The sequence below is a fragment of the Gopherus evgoodei genome, chromosome 4 (assembly GCF_007399415.2).
Source record: "Gopherus evgoodei ecotype Sinaloan lineage chromosome 4, rGopEvg1_v1.p, whole genome shotgun sequence".
Classification (NCBI taxonomy): Eukaryota; Metazoa; Chordata; order Testudines; family Testudinidae; genus Gopherus; species Gopherus evgoodei.
Window position 1 is genome coordinate 142,728,778 of NC_044325.1, and position 15,551 is coordinate 142,744,328.

General features: G+C 47.0%; 2 protein-coding genes across 2 annotated transcripts in view; one reads left to right on the forward strand and one right to left on the reverse strand.

Moving 5' to 3' along the window:
* Positions 1-15,551, forward strand: part of MFSD4A (major facilitator superfamily domain containing 4A) — a 39,156-nt gene that overhangs the window by 21,947 nt on the left and 1,658 nt on the right. The window contains exons 5-9 of the mRNA XM_030561586.1: positions 4,460-4,575; positions 8,295-8,468; positions 11,033-11,180; positions 11,803-11,873; positions 13,813-13,933. Of these exons, the coding sequence (XP_030417446.1) occupies positions 4,460-4,575; positions 8,295-8,468; positions 11,033-11,180; positions 11,803-11,873; positions 13,813-13,933 (630 nt within the window). The remainder of the gene's footprint in view (positions 1-4,459; positions 4,576-8,294; positions 8,469-11,032; positions 11,181-11,802; positions 11,874-13,812; positions 13,934-15,551) is intronic.
* The window catches only part of ELK4 (ETS transcription factor ELK4), a 33,680-nt gene continuing 26,238 nt past the window's right edge, over positions 8,110-15,551 (reverse strand). Inside the window, exons 6-7 of the transcript XR_004000252.1 lie at positions 11,716-11,832; positions 8,110-8,167 (exon numbers count right to left, since the gene is read on the reverse strand). The gene's annotated coding sequence lies outside the window, so the exon portion shown is untranslated. The remainder of the gene's footprint in view (positions 8,168-11,715; positions 11,833-15,551) is intronic.

Genomic DNA, 15,551 nt, shown 5'->3' on the forward strand with positions numbered 1-15,551 from the left:
GGCCCCCTTCCAGTGGTGCGTGAAGCAATGTGACTACACAACTATCCCACATTACTAAGTGCCTCAGTCACTTCTGGAAAGGAGACTTGGGTTGATAAATCACATAAGTTCTTTTGAACATTGGACTTGATTTATTTTGTTATTGTTTGCTGAGTTTGAAACAAACTCCTCCCGGCTGGATTTCTGTTTCCTTCTGTGCCATTCTCACGAGGCAGGGGGTAAACCAACCAAAGGAATTTCACCTGTTTGGGCCTAAATTTTGACTTTGTAGAAAGCGATCTTATATAAAACCCAAGGCCAAAAGAAATTATTTCCCTGATTGTTTAAACTCAGTTCTTAAATGAATGCAGGGGTCCCTTTGCATTGTGTGCATCTAGGGTGATCAGATGTTCTGATTTTATAGGGACAGTCCCAATATTTGAGGCTTTTTCTTCTATAGAAGCCTATTACCCCCCACCCCTGTCCCGATTTTTCACACTTGCTGTCTGGTCACCCTGTGTGGACCCCAAAAGCTGCTGCAGCAAACCAGACACGCGTAACTGATTCTTTGCCAAGCTGAGAGAAACAAATGCCAAGTATATTTAACCTTTGGGATAAATCGTGGTAAGTGAATGGGACTTTTAAAATGCTTTTCATTTCAGTATCTACGTTAATGCTAGGCTATGTCTGTATTAGGAACACTTTATGGTTTGGAAATACTGGTATACTAGACCAACGGAGCACTCCTGGTTGTGTATGCAGCTATACTGGCAAGTGGCAATTTATAGGCGCAGTAAAGCCACCCCCTCTGAGTGAAAGAAGCGCTAAGCATAGAAGTCCAGCTTTGCCAATAGAACTGCATCTATACTAGGGACTGTGCAGCTGGTCAGGTGCACACCTTGACCAACAGCTAGCCTGACAGAGGTCTACAAGGTAGACCTGGCCTTAGTAACGCAGGTAAAGACACTTATTTCTTTACAATTAAGTAAAAGATTTGAGGTGAATCTTTTAGGCAGAGAGAATTGGGGCAGGGAGAGAGGAGATACTGCAGAGAGGGGAGTGGACGCTTGACCACATCTGTGGTACAGACTTCTGGTGGCTTCAGTTTGTCAGTCAGGGGTGTGCAGAGATGTGACTCCTGACCAAGAGAGCTGTCCTGGGGAAAGCCCTACTGTAGACTTAGTTATAGTGACATCAGCTATGCTGGCAAACACACAGTTGCTTGTATAATCTGTGTCCACATTAGGTGAGCTTTGCTGGTGTGGTGTATTAAGCACTGGTATAGATGTAGCACAGGATCCAAAGCTGTGTGCACCTAAACCCTGATCTTTACCCTGTCTGGAGATTTTTACTAATGAGAAATGTGGTCAAAGCACAGGATGGGTGGCCAGGGATTCCCTAGCGGCTAATCTAAGATGACTTTTGAGACCACTGTTGGTTGTTAATTTATTCAGATGCAGCGATCTGTGTTACCTTGTTCTCCCCCCAGTTCATTGGTCTGTCCACCTCCCGGGTATTGTCTAATTGAGCTCTTTGGGGCAGGCACTGTCCTGGTAGTGTTTGTGCGCAGTGGAGCGCTGAGCCTGGACTGGGGTCTTTAGGCCCTACCGCAGTAGAAAGAAATGGGCCTTAACCTTGTGTTGTCATTTATGCCAGTGCAAAAGTGCAGGTGAAGCAGGACTCACTGGAGCTGGCTGAATCTTTTGAATCAAAAGGATTTTTTTGTTGAAAAATGTCTGATTTTCCAAAAAAGAAATTTTGCATTGACATTTTTTTTTTCAACCCGAAATGGCTATCAAATTTTCATTTAACAAACAGCAGGTTTTTGGCAACTGAAACGTGTCTGATTAGTGACATTTTTCACTTGCCAAAACCTGCTTTTTGATCATGTTTCAATAACCCCCCCTCCGGTATTTTAAGGAGGGGAGGGGGGTAGAAAGTCCAATTCCAATGCCCTGAAATGGAAACTAAATTTATTTATTGGTAAAACCAGGTTTTATTTTTTAACCCGCCCCTGCTCTAATTCAGCGTGGTCACAACAATGCAGGCACTGGACTAGATGACCTCCTGAGGTCCCTTCCAGTTCTGTGATTCTATCTTACACATGTGCCCTCTAGGCTGGAGTAAATGACTGCACAAGATGCAGGACAGGAGAAAACTGAGCCCCATAAATAATGATGCTAATTCCTTTTGTGGCTTCGAGCAAATCCTCTCACTTCCCCATCATGCCGTTCCCCCACCTACAAGGTGGGATAGTTACTACCTTGTAAACTGTGTGTTGTAGACGAAAAACCCACTTGATGTGCCAAGCACTTTATTAACTTTATTGAAAGCTACCATGGTTTCTTCACTCCACCCCCCCCATTTATTCTTTGTGCAACATTAGTCCCAGCCAAGATCATGGCCCCACAGTATAGATACATGGGAAGAGACAGACCTTGCCCCAACAAACGTAGTCTGCATAGACGAAGGGTTGTTACCCCCATTTTCCTGAGGACTTGTGAGACTAAGGGCTTGTCTACATCAGAAAGTTGCAGCGCTGGTGAGGGAGTTACAGCGCTGCAACTTTGAAGGTGTACACATCTGCAGGGCATCACCAGCGCTGCAACTCCCTGTTTGCAGCGCTGGCCATACTCCCGTTTTGTCTCGGGTGTAGAGGATCCAGCGCTGGTGATCCAGCGCTGGTAATCCAATGTAAACACTTACCAGCGCTTTTCTTGACCTCCGTGGAAGGAGGAAGCCTCTGGTAATCAAGCTGATCTCCTTTCCCGGTTTGCTCTCTCGTTCCCGGAACCCCGAGCAAGCAGGTAAGGAGAACCGCTTGCTCGGCGGTTCGGGGAACGAGAGAGCAAACCGGGAAAGGAGACCAGCTTCGCCGCGGTTTGCTCTCGCGTTCCCGGAGCCACCCTGCAAACCGCAGGGAAGGAGACCTGCTTGCTCGGGGCTCCGGGAACTAGAGAGCAAACTGGGAAAGGAGACCCGCTTCGCCGCGGTTTGCTCTCGCGTTCCCGGAGCCACCCTGCAAACCGCAGGGAAGGAGACCTGCTTGCTCGGGGTTCCGGGAACGAGAGAGCAAACCGCGGCGAAGCTGGTCTCCTTTCCCGGTTTGCTCTCTCGTTCCCCGAACCGCCGAGCAAGCGGTTCTCCTTACCTGCTTGCTCGGGGTTCCGAGAACGAGAGAGCAAACCGGGAAAGGAGACCAGCTTCGCCGCGGTTTGCTCTCTCGTTCCCGGAACCCCGAGCAAGCAGGTCTCCTTCCCTGCGGTTTGCAGGGTGGCTCCGGGAACGCGAGAGCAAACCGCGGCGAAGCGGGTCTCCTTTCCCGGTTTGCTCTCTAGTTCCCGGAGCCCCGAGCAAGCAGGTCTCCTTCCCTGCGGTTTGCTGGGTGGCTCCGGGAACGCGAGAGCAAACCGGGAAAGGAGACCAGCTTCGCCGCGGTTTGCTCTCCCGTTCCCCGAGCAAGCAGGTCTCCTTCCCTGCGGTTTGCAGGGGGTTCGGGAACGCGAGAGCAAACCGCGGCGAAGCGGGTCTCCTTTCCCGGTTTGCTCTCTCGTTCACGGAACCCCGAGCAAGCTGGTCTCCTTCCCTGCGGTTTGCAGGGGGGTTCGGGGAACGCGAGAGCAAACCGCGGCGAAGCTGGTCTCCTTTCCCGGTTTGCTCTCCCGTTCTCCGAACCCCCCCTTGAAGCCGCCCAACAGCGCTGCAGTGTGGCCACATCTAACACCACTTGCAGCGCTGGTTGCTGTAAGTGTGGCCACTCTGCAGCGCTGGCCCTATACAGCTGTACTAATACAGCTGTAACTACCAGCGCTGCAAAATTTTAGATGTAGACATGGCCTCAGGGATTTGCTCCCAGAGGCATCAGGGAATGGGGTCCCGGGCTTCTCTCCACTGCGGTCAGAGCAGTGACTGCAGCCCATGGAGACATACCGAGCTCGCTTTTGTCTCTCAGTAGCCGTGAAGCCACAGCAGCATGGGCTGTATGAGCCCGCTGAGGTCCATGGGTTTGTATTACTACTGATTGCAGTGCAGACCTAGCCTCAGCCTGTAAGCTCTTGGGAAAGGGATTTTCTCTCGCTGTGTACAATGCCCTGCACAATGGAGCCTTGCTTTTGGGCAGGGCCTCAAGGAGCTACCGCAATGCAAATAATAATAAATTCATGGCTGAGCTGGACTCGAACTTATATCTTCTAAATCATCAGCCAGGCTAGTGCCCCACAAGCCTATCCTCCTCAGCTTTAAGGAGTACTGAGGTGACACCGCCAGCTCCATAGATGGCACATGCTATGGAAAAATTTCACACGGGCAGAGGTTATCAGTGTTCCAGGGCGTACGCAATCCAGAACAGAGCTGTACGTTTGTTCTCCATTTGTCCTGGGGCAGGTTACAGAACAAATCCCCATTGTGAGTGGTAGGGCGAGCAGGTAGTTGGGAGCTCCACTTACATTTGCATTTAATTGTTTGTCTTTTTTAAACTCAGGACATAATGACCTATTTAGCTGCTGCCAAAGCAAAAACTTCAGAGGAGCTTCTTACTCCTACTTCGCAGTCCACGTCGCCGGGGCTCTTGTCCTCTTCATGAGTGACGGGATCATAGTAAGTACTGCTGGCCGAGGCATCCTCTTGGAATCAAAGCTACGTGGTACTGTCTTCACCCTGAATCCTTTACAACCGGGCTAAGCCTCAGGCAAAATACACATACTCCCACACACTGAGGGCTAGATCTCAGTGGGGTTTGAAGGAATCCTTTCCCATCACTCCACTCGTGGAGTGAGAGCAGCTATGCTTTGCAGATGCAATGGCTGCTAGCTCTGTGTTTGGGGAGCTTTCCTGAACCTAGAAGGGCTATGCTGGAAGTTCCCACCTGGCTTATTTCCATGGCGTATTGTGCATTCTCTACATGCCCCTCCTCTGCCCTGATCAGCAGAATCACATCTGGATTCCTTTCTACTTGTGGGGGATGTGGGGAGGATTCCCCTATCTCACCCCCCAAAATGGACGGTATGGCCAAGAACTGAGGTGTGGCTGCTATTCCTCCCTTTGTACATTTTGCCTGATTTTGCCCCAGGTATTTGAGGTAAAGTGCAAAACTCACCAAGTCTTACTGGGGCATTAAATAGTCTTGAAAACGTGCCTCAGTGTTCAAAGCAGATATGGGAGCTATTGCTGGAACACAACTGGCCTCCATTTCCAGCTGTAACTGCTGACGTTGGTTACCCCTCCTGTGGCTCTTATCTTTCTCCTGCATCAGAATAGCTTGGTTTTGAGCCTCTAGTATTATTACATCTTTTCGGAACTCTCAGCCCCCTTCAAAGAGAACCTTTTTCTATCCCATCTGCTTACACAGGCATCCCTGGCCCTTACCCAGGCACTATCTATCACACTAATGCAGCAGCCTACTTGCCTGCTTTTGCAATCCATGTAACCGTCATAAAGGACAATGCACATAAGCCACAGAAGGCTTAGTTCTGCCATAGCAGCTCCAGGAAAAAGCCACTGTAATAATGCAGTAATGAAACAGGCTTGCATTTCTTGCCTAAGTCCCAGGCAAATGCAGTAGATGTAGATCAGTATTGTTATTACTTACTATAACTGAGAGCAGAATTTAGCCCTTCATTCGCTAGGTCTTACACTGTACTTTTCAGCACTAGATATCAAAGCACTTTACTTAGGAGGCCAAGTGTCATCAGCCACACTGCAGCTGAAGCTTTTCCACTTTAATTAATTACTAGCTGGGCCAGTAAAAGGCTCAGAATTGCTCTATAGACTGGTGGTTAGGCTGCTGATCGCCAAGGGAGGAGACTCTGCTTCAACTTCTTCCTCTACCTGTTAAGAACAGGTTTAAAGAGGGAGCTTCTTTTCTCTTGAGGCTGTTCTTTAATTAACTAGGCCAAAACAGGCCTCAGTTGCAAGAAGCCCTGTAGAGCCTGGTGGTTAGGGTGTGTGCATTGGTACTGGAGAGCCTGGTTCAATCCTCCTCTGCTTGAGGAAAGGTTTAGCACAGCAATAGTCTTTCCTATTGAAGTTGTTCTACTTTAATTAACTATTTAAATGGTCCAAAGAAAAGTAATTTGCAAGCAGCTCTGTATAGCCTGGTGGCCAGGGCCTGCACTTATGGTGTTGGAGAGCCTGGTTCCAGTCCTGAAGAAGCTAGGATCTGAGCCATTTGTCTCTTTCCTCTTGACGCTGTCTCCACTTTAGTTAACTATGAACTGGGCCAGGTCAAGGTTTAGGGTCACTCTGCAGTCCAGTGGTTAAGTTGCTTGCTTAGGAGGTGGATGATTCTGGTTCAAATCCTTCCTCTGACTATTTAAAAGGATTTGGAGAAGGCTGTCCCACCCCCCAGGGGAGAAGTGGGAGGTTCCTGTTTAGGTCCCCTTTCGCTTGCGGAAGGCCCTTGTCTTTCTGGAAACAGAAGGGGGTTTGAACAGAGATCGCTCACTTCACAAGAGTGGTGGGTGGGGGCAAGGGCAGGAGGGGTGGGGGGGTGGGTCTGGGAGGTGGGAGGGGTGGTGGCTGGGGGCCAGGTTGGGGGTGGGACTGGGAGGTGTAAGTGGGAGGCAGGAGGGGGGAGGTCTCCTGGGAGGTGGGAGAGCCTTGGCACAACCCCTTGCAGAGGAGGGGTTGGGCCTGGGGTCTCCCACAGCCTGGGTGGGTAGCCTAGCCACAGGGGACAAAAGAGTGACTTGCTTTTTAAGAAGGACCATCCCCTCCCCCCTGTATTTAAATAAAAGAAGCCAAGACATGTTGTAAACCCCTTTCCCACCACAGGGATTGAACCAGGCCCCTCAGCGCTCTAGGGGAGTGCCCAAACCTCTACACCAGAGAAGGCAGCTCTTTTAAAGAGTTTGCTTTGGAGCAATTCATAGTTAATTAAAATGAAACCAGCTTCAACAGGAAAGGCTGAGGGTACTCCCCCCTCAAAGGCTTATCCCTCTCCAGGGAAGAGGAAGAATTGAACCAGCAGCTTTACTAGCCCAGGGGAGTACCCCAACCACTACACCATAGAAGGCATCTCTCTGGGGGTACTTGGTTTGGTCCAGTTCATAGTTAATTAAAGTGGAACCAGCTTCACAAGGCAAGGATGATAGAGTGTCCTCTTCAAATCCCTGCCCCACCATAAGAAGAGAGAGAACTGAAACCAGGGCATCAACATCTCAGGAAAGAACTTTAAGCCTTGAGCTAGTGAGGATGTCTCATTTTTGTTTCTTGCTTTGGCCAAATTTATACTTCAGTAACGTGGAAACACTTCAACAGGAAAGGTTGAACATGCTTCCCCCTTCAGCTCCCTGCCATTCACCAGGGTCTTCATCCCTCTGAGCTCCTGCGGGCACCTCACCTTTACATCTTACTTAGACCAAATTCATAATTAATTGAAGTGGAACCCGTTTAAGAGGCGGGGGGCCCACAGCAGAATACTTATGGGCCAGCCCCTTGAGTGGTAGGTGGCTGCTATTCAAATCCCTTTTCCTCAAGCAGCCGTGGGGTTGAGTCAGCCTCCCCCCCGGCCATGGTGAGTACTCAAACCACTGGATTATAAAGTGATTCTCAGGCTGTCTGTGGCTCCCATTACTACAGTGGAACAGTTTCAACAAGAGATGAAGAGCAGCCCAGATCAGAGTATCTCCTATCTTAGGGCACTCATTTGAGAGATGACAGATCCCTGTTTATCTCCACCCCTATAAGGGGCGGGGCGGGGAGTTAGAAGCAACATTATCCCATTCAGGTGCTCATTTCCAGGTGCAGCCAAGTGATCATATCCGGTAAATCAGATGCATAATTCACAGCTCAAGATGTCTAACATGAATTGAATATCCTTATAATCTGGACCTGAGTAAGCATCCCAGCTGTGTTGCCACTGCATGCACATATCTCCTCGCTGTGCTGTCTATTTGCTCCAGCTCAGTAACATAAGGAAAGGAGAATACATGCAGCATCCTGTCTGGAGACTGAAGTTCAAAGCCAGACTAGCGTAGCTTACAGGGGGAAAAGTTTGTGGTGGCCTGCAGGGGAGCAGCATTGTTTTAGGCCAGGGTACAGCTCTCTAGAGGTTTGCATGACATCCCTCACTTTTAGAAGCAGTAAGTTTCCCTTCGGGATCAGTCCTGCAAGCCCTCCATGGACACTTACTGGATTTGTATGCGCTTCGAAGAAGACAGCAGCAATTTGTTCTGTGGTTGTACTGCACCTGTCACAATGGGGACACAGTTATTAACAGTATCACAGAGGACATATTAGAGCAGGCCTGTATTCTTCAGGAGGCTAGGCCCAGGAGATGTAACATTAATGCAGAGTGCTGTTTGCTTTCCCTGCAGGGCGAGTACTCTGGGTTCGTATACAGCTATGCAGTGGAGGAACCTCTCTCTGTGGTTCACAAGGTGGCCGGCTACCTGCCTAGCTTATTCTGGGGGTTCATCACACTAGGCAGGCTCATCTCCATTCCTGTGTCCTACCGAATGAAACCTGCAACCATGGTGTCCATAAATGTGGTAAGGCAAACTTTACCATCACCCTCTGCAGAGCGCTTCTGATCTGGAGGGGAAAGGATCTTCCCCAGAAGTGGACTGAACTAGCCCAAAGGCGTGGTTACCCTGCGTATTCTTGCACCAATGTAGCTACATATTCCTTATGTGGATATGCTGTGCCAGTACAAGCAGTGATTTGCACCCCAATTTAGGTTAGGCTGCACAGGCACAAATCACCATTTACACCACTGCTAACGTAGTTCAAGAACCCAAGACTAGACAAAGGGCTAAGTCTGAAAACATTTTTTAATTTTTATTCCATTGTTGGTTTCTCTCATAGGCTAAAATCTGATCTACTAGAACTCAGTGGAAGCATTCAGTGACGTGGATGTCAACCTTATTTACTCTTATGTCCTGTGACAGAACACTCAAAGTCTATAATTATTTCAATACAGCCCACGCTGCCCCTAATTCTGCTTGCACTGCCCCTTGGCTTATAATGAAATCGTTTTGTAGAAATAAGTAATTTAACTGAGTGCTCCATCCAATCTCTATTGTTGTCTAGTAATTAGGCAATGTCATGATCACAAATGCAAACAAATGCCCATTGGAAGGAATAATTTTAACTACTCCAGCTACTTTGCTGGGTTCTAATGAATGCCAATCACCTGGAAGGGGGCTCTGCCTGTCTCAGTGAATGCTCAGCATGCAGGAACAGTTAAAAAGCAAGCGATGTGAGGATGCATAAGGAATGGGATAGAAAACGCTCACGTTATCATGCCTTTATGTAAATCAGTGGTGTACCTCCACCTAGAATACTGTTAGCTGTGGTCACCCTCATCTCAAAAAAGGCGATGGAAGATGGACTAGAGCCAGGCAACAAAAATTATAGGGGCCTGGAGAGAGTGTTGTGTGACAGGGGATTGAGACGATTTAGAGTGGTTAGAAAGGCGAGGAGACATGAAAGCTGGGGCAGAGAAATTCCAGCTCTCCTAATCACCCTTCCTCCTAATATAAGAACCAGGGGGCAAACAGCTAAATAGAAACAATTTACCAAGATTGTGATGGATTCTCCACCCCTGGCAATTTTTAAATCAAGATTGAATGTTTTTCTAAAAGATCTGCTCTGGTTTAAACAGTTAATTCAGGGATGTTCTCTGGCCTGTGTTATACAGAAGGGCAGACTATATGATCACAGTGGTCCCTTCTGGCCTTATAATTATGACTTTATATAAGACAATTCATTTAAAATTGGCGGGGGGGAGGCAGGAAATCTTTTATACAGTGTATAGTTAACCTGGGGAATTCACTGCCACAATATACACGTGAGGCTAAGAGCATGGTAGGATAATGGGAAAAATGGGACTGAGTATTTATGGGTCTAATTTTTCAAAAGTGATTAGCGCTTTCTAAAAACCAAGTGCTTTTGAGGTGTTTCAAATTGGGCACCCAAACACTGAGGCACCTAATCACAAGTCACTTTAAAAAAAAAATTAGGATACAGAGAAACAGCCACATTAAATCATTTTTAAAGATTAAGACTATCTGAAGCCAGAAGGCTTCAGAACATAAACCAGTCACTAACTGCCTGAATTAGAGAAAAACTTCCCCCTAATGCCAGGTTATTAGTTATTTCCATAGTTACGACAATTCTTGCACTTTCCTCTGAAGTGTTTTACTACTCACCAGACTAGGTAGACCACTGGTCTGATCAGGCATGACTGACAATCTGAAGGCTATAGGCATCCGGACTCCTGGGTTCTGGTGTTAGCTAGAACTGATTTGGAGGGCTCCTTCTGTTGAATTTATTGGAAGTTTTGCCTTTTACATACCTATTGTAACTTTGTAATCACTGAGTAAAATTTGTTCTAGAATTGCAATTATTAATACTGTATGTACACACTTTTGACAGTCATTTAGGATTAAAATTTGACTTAATTCTAATATTAAGTTAAATTTAGAGGACTAGCTCTTAGATTCCAGATTGCTCTGTGCATGTGTAGACATGCACACGTTTTTAAAATCACCTATCACTCAATCTTGAAGGAATTAGGGGGAAAAAACAGCACCTTTATTTTTGGCTGGGATTACAAAATTTGGTGAGGGCTGCCCCTGCTGGGTTGTCACTAGAAATTCAACAAAACAGCACAGAGTTGTGACTTTAATAACAAGTGTGTGCAAATGAGGGAAATCGCAAAAATCTGCATTTAAGGCTCACTAGAAACACCAAATGCAACATTTTGTAAATCAGAGCGGGCTTGAGGGAGATCTTAATTCTTTGTCTAATGAACTTGGGACAGATGGTTCTGCTTGGCTTTTTGACCAAAATCAAATGTAATTGGTTTATGTCCCTCTAGTGAGAGTATTGAATACTGCATTTGAAGGCGAGTAGACTCTGATGTCTCTAGCTGTGAGCTCAGTCAGTGAATAGGGTTACTACTATGTGACTTGCAGATTATGCCTGTAACTCAGTTGTCTATCTATTTTCCAGTCCCTTAACTAGTCTTTTTAAAATCCCACTAGAGCCCAGTGCTACCTCAGCATTTATTTTCTTCCCTGAAAGTGACTCTGGGCTTGTATTGTTGCAGGTTGGAGTGCTTGTAACTTTCCTCCTGCTCCTGATTTTCTCCTACAGTGTTGTCTTCCTGTTTGTGGGCACAGCGTGCCTGGGTCTGTTCCTCAGCAGCACCTTCCCCAGCATGCTGGCCTACACTGAGGACATCCTCCAGTACAAAGGTGAGCATCCCTACCCCCCGTCAGATTTTGAGCGAGAAAGTACCAGCAGCAAGCCCCTTTCACCTCCCCAAGATCATGCTTTGCAGGTTACCCAGGAATAGCTCTAGCTAAATTAGGATGTTGATTTCCACTACCAGTTACCACCTTGTGGAACCACCCACAGCTCCTGGCTCCATGCACCAAGCTGGTAGGGTAGATATGGGGGGAAATGAAGAATTAATGGCTAACAGGGAACACAGGTACTTCTGCACACAGTGAAGAGTGGGAGGATCAGGGTAACTTTGAGCAGGGGGTTGGACTAGATGACCTCCTGATGTCCCTTCCAACTCCGATATTCTGTGATTTGACTGGTACCCTTGCTCGCTGCAGCCATTACTTTTTTAATATCCTCTGCTGTACGTAAGGAAGCTTAGGGCTTACAGCACAGTAGGTTGCCCTGCAGTAACTTGCAGTGTAGACAAGCCTTGATATAATATCAGAATGCAAAAGGGCCACATTTGTACAGGCTCATGAGTGTAGAACAGGTGGGTCTCACCTCACAGAGCTCTAGCCTGGGGATATTCTTGGCCCTCTGAAGCTATTCATTTCAGCAGTTCCCAGAACTTGTACCATCTGTTTTCAGGCTGTGCCACGACAGTGTTAGTGACTGGAGCTGCAATTGGAGAGATGGTGCTACAGTTACTGGTGGGGTCGGTAAGTGCAGAAAAAAGGAAAAACCCAGAATATGACCTGAATTGATTAGAATTTTAATTCAAGCACACAGAGAGCTGTATTTGAGCAAATGGAAGTCTTAAGGCTTGCCTACCCAAGATGGAGCGTACATGTATTCCACAACAGCCTGCTGCCATGCACTAAAAGTCCCCTAGTGCACTTAGTGGATCAAAGCACACTAGGAGGTGTGTATTGCACAACAGCAGGTTTACGTGAACACTTCGTGCATGGCCAATTTATACAATCATGCTTGGACAGTTCTGAAAGCCACACAATCATTCTGCAAGGAAAGAGGGGTCAGTCTTCTGTAGAGAAAACAGGCAGTATAACCAGTGGGAGCTGTTAAGATACAGCTACCACCAATCGCTGAAGAGTGCTAGGTGTAATTATAGACGTGCCTACTACTGCAGCAGTACGTCTACAGTGGAGCTGTAGTTTCCAGGTTGGGTAAATCTAGCCAAAAAAGCAGTATAGTCATGGTGGGATGGGCTAGCTGCCCCACTCCATACCTTACCATCACCAAGCAATGCTACTATGGTTATAGGTTGTTTTGCATTACCTCTGGTGTTAGGAATTCAGCTGCCAGAGTTTGGAGAACTGTGGAGGCAACATATGCATTGTGTGGTGTTCCTTAGAGCAGAAATGCCCTGTAGTGGGTGGCTGCCTCTCTCCCATAGGCAGGGGTTAAAAGCAGCCAAGCTAGGCTGATTGGGGAAGCAGCCACAGCTGTGGCTGATTCAATTAGGGCCCAGCTGGCCCTGATAAGAGTGCTGGGGGCCAAAAGCTGGAGGAGTTTCTCTCCAGGCCTGGAAGGAGAAGGGCTAGCTGCCTGAGAGAAAGCTACCTGAATTGGAGCAGTGCTGGGGAACAGGTAGGGTGACCAGACAGCAAATGTGAAAAATCAGGGGGGGGGTAATAGGAGCCTCTATAAGAAAAAGACCCAAAAATCAGGACATCTAGTCACCCCAGGAATAGGGCAAGAGAGCTGGGGAGCTCCAGCCTGGTAAAACCCCAGGCTACAGGCCTTGGTGAAGGCCTACAAAGGTACTGGGGCTGCAGAGAGGCAGCCTGGGAATAGGCAAAGGCAGCAGGTCCTACCCCATTGCCAGTGATGAGTGGTCATTACAGACTGCAGTCTGCCGCAGTGAGCAGGGGCTAGATGATAACTGGCAGTAGCCACTGAGGTAAGGTGGGTTTAGAGGGTTGGGGATTCCCTGGGGAGACCCAGTGTGTGGGGGTACTTTGGGGGCAGAACCCTGAGGTAAAGGGGCACTGGGGTCCAGAAGGGACATGGGGCCTGAGACAGAGGAGATGCTGGCCTGCAGAGGGTGCTTCATATGCTGGAAAAGAGCTAATTTCAAGATGAAATCAGCAGGAGATACTGTGGCAGGGAATCAAGGTTAGCTACATGCTCATAAATGTAAATGTACCCAGCTCTGGGGCTTGCAAAAGCTCCATTCCCCACTGCTCTTTCTGCCACGAATTTGTATCACTTTTTATTTGGGGGAGGACTAACTAGAGTCTACCAGGTGGAGAAACAGGAATATCAATTCACCTTGTCTCTGGTTCAGGTAGGTCTTGGTTAGGCTATTTCATGGGCAGGGTTTATTTGTAGAACACACATATAATACATGTGCATAAAACGGGCCATCTGTACAGATGGATAGCAAGAAACTCTACAGAGCCAACACAGCCTGTGAAAACAGATGGGCCTTGGCACCTGCCTTGCAGGTCAACAGATTGGCTTGGCCAGACCAGCAGGGTAAATGGATTCCTGAGCTGAAGGTTCCCCATGTTCAAACAAAGCAACATTGCTGACCTCCGCCAGGCATATGTAAACAGCCTGCTGCTCACTGGGGCTTGCCCTGGTATGAAGCACCTCTCTCACTGTACTTAAGACCCTTATTTTTCTTTACTGCAGATTATCCATGATCAGGGCAGCTACAGTTTCCTGGTTTGTGGGATGATCTTTGGAGGTTTGGCCTTTATGTTCTACACTTTCCTTTTGTTTTTCCACAGGATGTACCCCAAGCCCTCATCAGGTAAGAAAATGCCAGCAGTTAGGCCTACTTTGGAATGACAGGAAAAATGACATGTGCATTAACATGCAGCGTTCCAAGTAAAATGCAAGGAAATGTTTATTTTCCTGCTGCTTCCTGTTCCCTCTTCCTGCTCTGACTTGCCCACAAAACCCTGGCAGACACAAGTCTGAGTCTGCTTTCTTGTCTGATGTGGGAAGACATTAAGCGGGTTTTTGGGGTAAGGGAGGAACCATACATTGAGTGGGATGATAGCTGAGAAACCAAATCACTCTGCTATGTAACTAGTAGAAGCAAGTCTTGACAGTTGCAACCTGTACTGTCTGTCCGGCCTCTTCCCAGCTAAGTCCAGGAATAATGCAACCTTCCCTCTGAAAGACAAAAAACCAGAGCTTGTAATAGTGTTGATGTAACATGCTTAGACTTGGTGCCACGTGACATTTTATGTAACAAACTAGAATGATATAAAATTAACATGGCACCCATTAAATGGGGTGAGCTGATAGGTCTCAAAATGTAACTGTAAATGGGGACTAGTCACTGAGCAGGTGTTCCCAGTGGAGTACTGCAGGGATTGATTCTTGGCCCTATACTATTTAACATTATCCTAAGTGACCTGGCAGAAAACACAAAATCAGTTCGCATATGAGACAAACACTGGGGGAGTGATAAATGAGGAAAGGTCACTCACTGAGAGCAATCAAGAGCACTTTGTTTGCTTGCACCCAGTTCACCATGTGGTTTTTAATACAGCTAAATTAAATGTGTACCTGTAGGAACAAAAAAGGTAGGAGATACTTGCAGGATGAGAGACTGTATTCTGGGAAGCAGTAAGTCAGAAAAAGATTTGGGGATGGTGGTGGATAATCAACATGAAGCTTTAGCCAAAAGAGTGAGTTTGATCCTGGGATGCAAGAACAGGAATCTCAAGTAGGAGGAGAGATGTTATTTTACCTCTGTATTTGGGACTGGGTTACTACTGTGTCCAGTTATGTTCCCCCAAATTCAGAAAGGATGTTGATAAATTGGAATGAGTTGCAGAGAAGAGCAATGAGAATGATTCTAAGTATTAGAAAACATGACTTAGACTTAATCATGTCACCCCTTGAGCACTTTGAATCTCTAAGTATCTATAATGGGCTCTTCAACCTAGAAGAGGAAGATAGAACATGATCAAATGGCTGGAAGCTAAAGCTAGACAAATTCAGACTGGAAATAAAGGTGTAAATTTTTAACACTGAGTAATCTTTGGAACAATTGAACAAAGATTGTGGTGGATTCTCCATCACTGACAATTTTTAAATCACAATTGGATTTTTTTTTAAAAATTCTGCTCTAGGAATTATTTTGGGGAAATTCTATGGCCTTGGTTATACAGGAGGTCAGATTAAATTATCATTGACCTAATCTGGCCTTGGAATCTAGGAAGTGCCTTAGTTGCAAACTCTACCTTGCAAAGAAAGCAGCTGCCCATCTAAAGACAGCAGTGATAAAGTCTATCTAGGTGAGAGACAGGACACTTCCTATGTCGTCTCTGACGCAGTGGGCTGTTAAAGTACCCAGATCACTGTTCCCCAGAAAGGCATTAAGCCTCATGACACCCCTATGAAGTAAATCCATT